This window comes from Paramacrobiotus metropolitanus, unplaced genomic scaffold (assembly GCF_019649055.1).
Source record: "Paramacrobiotus metropolitanus isolate TYO unplaced genomic scaffold, Prichtersi_v1.0 Parri_scaffold0000434, whole genome shotgun sequence".
Classification (NCBI taxonomy): Eukaryota; Metazoa; Tardigrada; class Eutardigrada; order Parachela; family Macrobiotidae; genus Paramacrobiotus; species Paramacrobiotus metropolitanus.
The window spans coordinates 7,668-17,407 of record NW_026570654.1 but is presented as its reverse complement, the minus strand read 5'-3'; the positions used below and the strand labels follow the sequence as shown (position 1 = coordinate 17,407).

The following is a 9,740-nucleotide window of genomic DNA, read 5'->3' as shown; positions in this document are numbered from 1 at the left end:
ATATTGTATCATATATAGTTTGATTATTTGATCAACTCGTGTTACCATTTCCTGGAATACTTCTTTCGACAACGGCCAACGGATCTGAGAGCAGGGAACCAGTTCGCAGCAACGGTATTCGGCCCGCGTCACTTCCACCAAGGCGTAGCCTTGTAGGCTTCCTTTCTCGAACGAGTGGAGAACTTTTCCGGGATACCATGTCCAAGGGCGATCTTGATGGTCGCGTAACAGGGCCAGCACCTCCATGCCAGCTCCTACGCTTATACCACCGGGATGGCTATCAGTTACCGTGCCGTACTCAACCAGGACCGATCGCTGTGCCGGGCAACGGAAATCCACGATAAGACACGGCGTCGTGCTGCCATTCCTCTCCATGCCGAAAAGCCCGCGTTGCAGCCGACCGTCAATCTCGACATCCACGGCATTCCACCAATACAGTAACGACCGTTCGCATATTTGCATTCTGATTTGGTCAAAGGAAAGGCCGAAAGATAAGCCCGTCCAAAGGTGAGCACGTTATCTGTAATTGAGCAAAATTATCCAGAATGACAGACGGGAAATGCGTTTCCTGTCGTCACCAACGAATGCAGTACACCAAACTACGTCACAAATTGCCCATAGGGTCCGCCAAGAAGTTTTGCTCACCCACAATTTAAAGGAAGCAGACAAGCCACCAGATACTGAATGTGCGAGAAAGAATCTTAAGCGGTCAAATCGAGAGGAGAATACTAGAAATAGACATCAAAATCATGGAGATCGAAAGTACCTGAGTTCGTGCTCGAGCGAGATCTGCAAACATCACTACCGAACGGATTTTTAATTCGGCGTAGAACCCATTCAAGCACTGACATGTCGTGCTCGTAAAACAGGTGACTGCTGCTCCATGGGCGCATGTCCACGGAGCATTGAACTGATCACAGACTGACATCTACGACAGAAAGTACGCCAGAGACCGGCTCAAGTTCGTATGATTATGTGGAATAGTATCGCTTTATTCGTGAATCGTAAGTCGACAAAATAGCATTTAATTTTGCTGACACTGTTTGTCAGCAACAATACGAACAGCGTCGCTAGGGATAAGCGCGCGTCTGTAGCCGGCAGAAAGGTGAACGGGTGGATGGTGGATGTTCAATGAAATCGCATCTACCAATCTACCGACCTTCGGCAGATTGGTGGATGAGCCGTCCACCTTTCTGTCGGAGCAGTGTACGCATGCATTGATCTTACAATGGTCCTAAAAGCGCTCAATAGCGTCATGGTCAGAATTCAATCCCGATCCATCCAATCTGACTCCAAACATCCATCCAATCTGATTTTTGGCCTGCCGGCTTGTAATTTGGCCTGCCGGCCTGGGGGTGATTTTTGGCCTGCCGGCTTGGTGCTTGAGTGGTCTCGTGTGAAAACGATTCAGCAGCGTAGAATTTCGGCACATGCAGTACTGGAAGTCTGGAATAGCAGAGTGTGGAATACTTTTTATTTCTTTTAATTTGGCCAGATTGCGGTGCAGATGTTGCGCGCTGAAACCGTTTTCTGGTTCACTCACAAGAATGGACATTTGGCTACACGAACAAAATACGATAATACGATAGTATGAGAAAATGACATTTTTTTATTTTTCGGCGCCAGTATACCGCACGATCATCCTTAACCTCATACACTGCAAATTTGCAGCGACTGTTAAAAATTTCGCTGTTTCGATTCGATAATTCAAGCATCGAACTGCGACTTGGATTTCTCAAACACAAAATATCATAATTATACTGGCGCAACTCCACTTTCCAAACCGGTACTGGAAGCCCCACCCAATGTCGCCGCATATCGACGTTTCGCAAAGAATAAGACGAAGAGGTCAAAATGCTACTTATGTAGGTACTATGTCGATGTTTTGCACTTTTGTATTATGTGGATAGGTTATGTTGATGTGGCTGTGTGTAATGCTATGAATTTGGAATAATGCTAATTGCTAAGCATTATACAACTGGATGCAATTTGTATATCCTTGGCACTATTCCAGATCTGACAATTTGTGTAAATGCTGAGCATTATACCAAACAGCGTTTTCAGAATAATGCTGAAATACATACCAAAGTTTTTTTCAGATTTTTTTTATCTAATTGAATTGAGGTTGAAGTACCGAATAATAAACTGTACATAAAGATCAATGTCGAAGCGCCGTTGGATTTTCGTGTCCTTCAAAACTTTCTACATTGTCAAAACGCTGGAAAATGTTCTGCCGACGTTATAATGCCTACAGGAAGAAAGCCGGTGAAATTTCGACGTTGACCGTTAGTAGTACCGTGACGGAACAGCGAAAAATGTAAATTCATGGGTTGCGCCGTAACCCATGAATTTGAAATGTAAATTCATGGGTTACGCCGTAACCCATGAATTTACATTTTTCGCTGTTCTATATCGTACTCATCATCCGGACGGGCTTGTACACTCAATCAGCAGAAAATAGTCTCGGGAGGTCAGAGAACAGAGAACAACTGATCCAAATCCGTTCCCGGTGGAGCTGATCCTGAACGGAGGCCGCGTTCCCGCGCTGGATTTGTCTGCTGTTAGGCGTGTCTATGTTTCTATGCATAGAATAATATTTCTGTTTGATCATCTTGCTGTTGTCTTCTTGAGTTGCACATCAAGAAATAAAGTTGCCAGCTGAGTCGCTGATCTGTACAGGCATTTGCAAATGTTGTCGAGTGCGAAGTTCAGTACAGTAATAATTTTGTAAACCTTGTCGCTATACATCACGTACGGACATTGGCTCAATTAATAATAATACTCGTATGTAATTTATTGTGCAGCTATGCAGATGGCAGAATTTTAAGTATGGAATCTTCGAATGCCGGAAGGCGGGAATTACGGTATATAGGAAGACGTATTGCTAAAATTAGATTCCTTAATTAAAGTATTGAACATGACGGAGCAGTCAGTGCTTGCCAAAATATTAATACTTATATGCGATTTCTGTGTTTCATCTTTCAAGCAAAACCCATGCACAGGTACTGTCCACGTGTTAGACGGGGCTTATGAAAACTGCAATTCTTAATCAGCTAAACGCGGTATTCGTTTAATTTGTAAGCAGAAGTTGCAGAACCAAGCGCTGAAAAAAGCAAATTAGCTCACAATTATTCCATTTTTTACTATACAACCAAAGCAAAGACAGACAAGCAAAGTATACGAGTGCAAGGAACGATTCTGCCGTTGTTAAACTCGATGCTCGACGGAATAGGAATACTTATACACGGGAAGTTACTGAACTATAGACTGGCGAGTAACTCGCCAAGCGGGCTGTTGGCTAATCGTCCTCGGAGCTGTAACTGGAGTCATCGCTTTCATCGCTGCTAAACCATTCATAATATTTCATGTAGCTTGACAAGGCAAACAGGCAGAATTCGTTGAGCTTGCGCACGTCCACTTCAGCCACACTGGACAACGTCCACTGGTGTCTGCGATAATGAGCGGACGCGCGCGGGTCGCATGCTTGATAATCCTCCAAATAGAATAACGAGAGTAGGATTTACAGTTTAACGCACCAATATAGCGGGAAACAGAAAACAAGACAGAACGGCATCGAATTCGATAACGTACGCAACAACCACAGATTTATTTGTAGAAGAAGTCAATACAGTGGTGGTTTAGTAAAAACTAATAAGTAACAACCCCAAGCACCCACGATCATAGTATTCGTATAATTACAAACTGGTATTGCAATTCACAGGTTACACGCAACTCCAGAGTCGGTCGGTCTAAAGTGTGTCTTATCAATATAAATTATAAACGAATAACTTTTTTCCCTTGTAATTTTCTTGGGTATTGAGAGGCGTGATTTGTGACTGGGCGGACGTACTATGGTGGCAATCGTTCACAGCGCATACTTCGCGCGAAACATCCGTACTTCGACTGAAACCGTCACTGGATCAGTGCTACCAAGCTACCATACGGTGGATCACTGAGCACCAGAGCTGGCCCGATAAGTCATCGGAGGCCTCCGCTATGTACGATAACTCCGATGTTTTCATCGGAAAAAGCGGTATCGGAAAAGTTTTATATCAGATCGGAAAAATTGCTTATCGGGCGGAGCGGCAAAATCTATAGCGTAGCGGCAGACAATATCGACAATCCCAGTCCTCTACCTATAGTAAGTTCTGGCTGCACCGTAAAGTATAAGTGATCCAATGACGGTTTCAATCGAAGTGTACATGTATCTAGGGTTGCCATCCCACCAAGGTTTTGGAGGTGGGATGTGACTGGAATGTGAACAGGAAGTGATGTGATTGGTGGGATAGATTATTAATAATTATTTATTTATTTATTTCTGACATATTTTTCACAACGAAAAATTCGAAATTTTATGCGAACTGTTTTCAACAAAGATGCCTTTCAAAAGAGTCGAAAAAACCGAAGCAACTAGTTTAACTACAACAAGTTGACATCAGTTCAAAGCCAAAACTTGCATACGAGCTTTTATGGTTCTCGCAGTTTTGCAGCAGTTCGCAAGTACTAGAAAGCCGTTGGGAGATTACGTCAAGTATGTTTTCATCATCTTCCACAACAGTCACTCAGCATCCCAATCTCCGGCCATTTTGGCAGATAATTTACAAACTCTACTGCCAAAGCACGACGACGGTATAAAATTGCTACAAGTTTTTGCGAATATTTTTAAAATAAATCAAACCAAACCAGAGGCGAACCAAGTCACTCATAGTATGCTTGTGCAACTTTTCGCATTTCTCGATTCTAAACTGCTCTATCACAGAATTTGTTAAAAATGTTGTTAAAAATGTCTGCACTGCCGACGCGCTATAATTTAGGTAACCGGATTTTGACCTTTCATTTTTAACAATAAAAATTCATCCCATCACATCACCGTCCCATCACTCATCACATTTTTTTATCACCCCCTCAAATGTTCGGCACGATGGGATTGTGAGCAGGAAAACGGCGTGATTGTGAAACTGCGTGACGACGTGATGACAACCCTACATGTATCCGTATTCTGTACCTTTAGGCTTTATGTTAGAAATGCTGGAACCAGCTTATACAGTTACTCACTCTTTTCACTCCTTTTGCTTTCCCAGAACTGTCCGTCGAATTCGCTATAAAGTGGGCAATACGCTGCGTATCGCATCTCCCCTTATCACACAAATGCTTCTCGAACAGGTCCCAAATTTGTGCCTCATCGATATTGTCTGCTGTGAAGGCAGTAACGGGAATGCGGAATTTCATTACTACCTCTTCGTCGTAGTCTTGACAGTCCAGTGAATAATTTGCCCAAATCACACGGTCACAGCGCGACGCCAGCTGGGAATTCAGCGCTACCAGATCAGCAAACAGCCAGTGCAAGTTAAAAGGACTCCAGTACAGCGGGATGGCTAGTGATCGGCGATGCTCTATCAAACGAGGAACGCGAAGGCCGGCGCTGTCCAGGATGGTCTTAACCAATCTTACGGTTTCATGAGCGAAAGTCCAATTTTCCCGTAATTTACAGAAGGTGTTCCCTGGATGGATGCTAATTGTGCGCGTAAGTCCCGTGACATACTATACTTGCAGACACAAGCGCACACCACGTATGCAAATTTGACCGAATCCAATTCGCAGATCGAAAAAGACCGAAGACCGAAGTCGTCTCGTGAGATGCGGACATCTTGGCACAAATCCACAGACGTCAGAAGCGTCTCCCACAGTTGGCAGGTGCGACGACAGCGCTGCCGATCAACGGTGTCCAGCGACAGGAAGATTTCTTTCTGCAGCTCCAATGGCAACCTAAACCTGTGTGAGCGGGGGTTCACTAGCGTTCACGCTCGTGACGCTACTCGCCACTGGATTACGTGTCTGTGTTGTGTCTCGCCTTTGATTGGCTTATGTTTTGTTAGTGGGCGCGGCATAGCACGTGCTGCACAGTGTTACACAGTGTGGAATTGGCTCCACGTTTTACGATCGAGCTGCGCCGATCATTATTGATTTTCTGTTGTCGGAATTCTCAATATTATAAAAAGTCAGCAATTAGCGGTGCGACGTTTCGTGATTCCGCGTAGTTCGCAATCCAGATCGCATTGCTCACTTCCACGGGATCTATTCCGTTTAGGTCTCCGTATCTGGATCACAGTTGGATCTAGCTTTAGATGGTAGCAGAGCCGACAGCGGTTCTCTGATTTGAGTTGACTGATCTGATTTGACTTTGTCAGGCAAATCTGGCCTGTTATTTGACTTGTTTACCGTGACCAGTAAGGCAAAGGTCTGTCCTACAGCAAAGCGCAACACCACAAGCGGTGCAATTCCTCCATCGGACGCGGATTACCAGCTTTGGTTTTCGGTACAGCGTCTTCAGCGAAGACCTGTGCTGTTTCCTCAGCTGTGAAAGAGTGCAAGAGTTCAGTCGCCAGTGTTCCTCGGTGTAGAGTCTTCAGCGAAGACCTACACTGGTGTCACTGGTACTCGGCAAGGATTCAGCGAATCCTAAGCCGTGGGGCAGAAGCGCCGAAACGCCGAAGGGGGCGCACGGAAAAGACCAGATCAGACTCCTCCAAACTGGAGTAGAGCGTAAAACTACTGCTGCTACGGCACAGCCGGCACAGTAGCCTATTAATAGCGCGAGGCACGCTACGGAACAGCGGCGACGCGGGAACGGATAGTGGAAGAAGAATCTGGATCATCTGGATCATTTCCCCGTGGAACGCGGAACGGACGGACGGTTAACAGGTAGAAAACCGTTATTAATTACGGGATTGGCTAGTTGGTAAAATTGGCAATTCTTATTGGTCCGTACTGAGCTGAGCGTAAAAGTAGGCGGGGTTTTGCACACGATACGCACGTCTGGCCGTTGACCGTGACGTCAGGCTTATATAAATTTAAATGGACTAACGTGATTGGTCAGTTATCTGAGCTGTAATTGGCTGAAATTTGAACTGAATAATTTGAGCTAGCGGACCAATCAGAACAAAGTAAACAACCCGAATGGGGATTTTCCGTTGAACTTGAGCGATAATGGGAAATTCGATTTGAGATGAGATAAGGGAGACGGAAAGTGACCTTTTGAGTTAAGATAAAGGAAAAGTGACCTTTGATCAAAATTGAGCTAGAAAGTGACCTTTGATAGAATTGAGCTGGAAATTGACCTTTAACTCGAATTGAGCTGGAAAATGACCTTTTAACATAAATTGTGTCGGAAAGTGACCTTTGAGACCAGAAGTTGACCTTTGACTTTGAAAAGTGACCTTTATCAAAAAAGTTGGAATTGACCAAATTGACCTATTTAAGTGACCTTTATGATCTGAAACTGACGAACGGTGACCTTTATCGAAGTGAAATTGAACTGAATAGTGGTACAGCGATATTTGCAGCTGTAGGATTTCATTCGCTAACGTGTTTCAAACTGTAAAAGCTGTTTCGAAGTTTTGTCCGAAAGTGACCTTTTAGGGCAAACCTCTCGAACTTTTTATCAAAAAAGGGACCTTTAAACGGGACTTAGTCGAAATTTTTCAGCCGAAAAGTGACCTTTAATAAGGACTTAGAAAAATTTCGGAGGTACAGAGTGACCTTTAGGATCATTGAATAAACCATACAATAACGTGTGTGTGAGAACAATTGGCAGGAGCGTCCAAGTTATCCGATCAACATGGACAAAGAAGAACCGACATCCACCAGCAGTCAGGGAAGCAGGAGCTCCCGAGGATCACAACAAGGCACAGTCGATCCTTATAAGAAGGAATATAAGTCGCTCGCGCGTCCAGTCGGACATGACAGACAGACCCGAGCGGCTGTGACCTTTGCAAGAAAAGACAGCAAAGGCAGCGACAACACATACGAAGTGGCGCTCGGAGCAATACAGAACGAAGAGAGCTCCAGTGGCGACGGAAAGGAAACTCCCGCGTCTGCGGCGGGAGGCAATCCGATAAACCAGATAAAGGTCACCGGGGAGGAAAAGCCCACAGAAAGAGGAGCGGAACCGGTTGGAGCATCACAGTTGGATGCTACCATCAGCGGAACGAATGAGCAGGATAAAAATGTGAACCTGACTCGATCGGAAACGGAAAAGACAAAGGTCACCGAAGAGGAATTTGCTGAACTGGGACTGAGTGACCTTTCATTGAATGACAAAGCGGCAGACGATGACCTTTGGGCTACTCCAATGGTGTCAGATGAATCAAATGAATCATATTTTACGGACGATGAAACGACGATGAATATGTCCTTCCAATCTGCGATGAGACAAGCTGACCGCGCTGAAGGGATGACACCTTTCAAAGAAATACCAGAGCATCTCATTGAACGGACGCAAACTGGAAAGGTCATAAATGTACGACCACCTTCACCGATTAGCCCTACACTGACTTTGAGGAGACGTGTTCAAGACTTGGAAAGTGAACTCGACACCAAGGACGGTCAGATGGCTAAAAGAAAGCAGGAATACCAAGAGAGACTGGTATCGCTCGAGACCCGACTATTTGAAATGGAACAACAACGGGGTTATCTGGAGAGCACGGCAGAAGAATGGAAGGTCAAATACGAAAAACAAAAGGAAATGGCAGAGGAATACCTGAAAATGGTAGATGACAGAGAAATGGAAGGTCACCTTGCAGTCAGTGACCTTAATGAGAGCATGTCCGAAGAAACAGCGGAAAGGTCACGGCACTTAGCCGAACTGAAAGACGAATGTGACTCACTGAAACTAAAGGTCACTGAAGCGGAAGCTAAGAGAGACGAATACGCGGCCAAACTCATTGACGCGACTCAACGGTTGTTGACAAATACCAACGAGGTGTTTAAGCTCAGAAACGAACTGAAGCTGCGCGACGAGAGTATCAGAACCCTCCAGAAGGAATCACAGGATCATCAGAGAAGAGCCGACGACGCCGTCAAAGTGGCTAAGGACCTGCGTGAACTCACAGCCACCGAAGGCGCACGGTTGAGCAATGAAATCAGACAGGTCATGGAAGAGAACCAGGCGTTGAAGGAGGATAACAGAAAGGTCACCGAAGAGAATACCGAGCTGAAAGGAACCACTAAGACATCTACCGAACAGGGCAGGAGGTGGAAACATGAGGCACACCTCCTGGATGAAAAGGTCACGGTGCTCGAACTGAAAGATAAAGAATGGCAACAAACGGTCCATCAGAAGTCACAGGAGATCATCAGACTCAACACGGAGTTGATTGATATGACCCAAACGGCAATGATGAGAGAAGACGAGGTCACCCACACAAAGAACCAGCTGAAAGCGGCAGCTGAAGAATATACGAAATTAAAAGAGATGTTACCCAGTTGGCGGAACACATCAGGAGGGTGGAAAATGATACGGAGAAGGTGATCCAGGAGAAAACAATCCAACTCCACCAGAACATGTTAAAGGTCAACCAAGAGAACCAAAATCTGAAGAACGAGAAAGAGCAATTTGACTTAAAAATCAGGCGCCTCGAAGATGAGAATAAGGCGCTTGTTATGTCCAACAAGCACAAAGACGAACAGCTTCTGCAATATGGAGTCAGGACTACAACAGTGGAGTCGCCCCCGCCCAGTTACAGCAAGGCGCATGAAACGGGCACGGGCAAAAGCTTCCACTTCGACATGCCGCTACGAACTGGTACTGGCAGAGGAAGCGTCAAAAACGAAAAGGACGGGGAAAAGGTCAAAGATGACAAAGAGCCACCATCGGAAAGTTATTCACTTACGAATCAAGGTGACCCTTCCCAATTTCCTCCACATATCGAAACAAAAATTTTCATCGACGAAAGGAAACA

General features: G+C 45.2%; 1 protein-coding gene across 1 annotated transcript; it reads left to right on the top strand.

Moving 5' to 3' along the window:
• Positions 1–273: 273 nt before the first annotated feature.
• On the top strand, positions 274–9,523 carry LOC129602396 (uncharacterized; the record flags this gene model as incomplete). The annotated part of the gene is made up of 3 exons (XM_055501402.1): positions 274–437; positions 7,777–9,193; positions 9,265–9,523. Coding segments are annotated over exons 1-3 (1,840 nt in total), but the record flags the coding sequence as incomplete, so codon positions are not given.
• Positions 9,524–9,740: the final 217 nt, after the last annotated feature.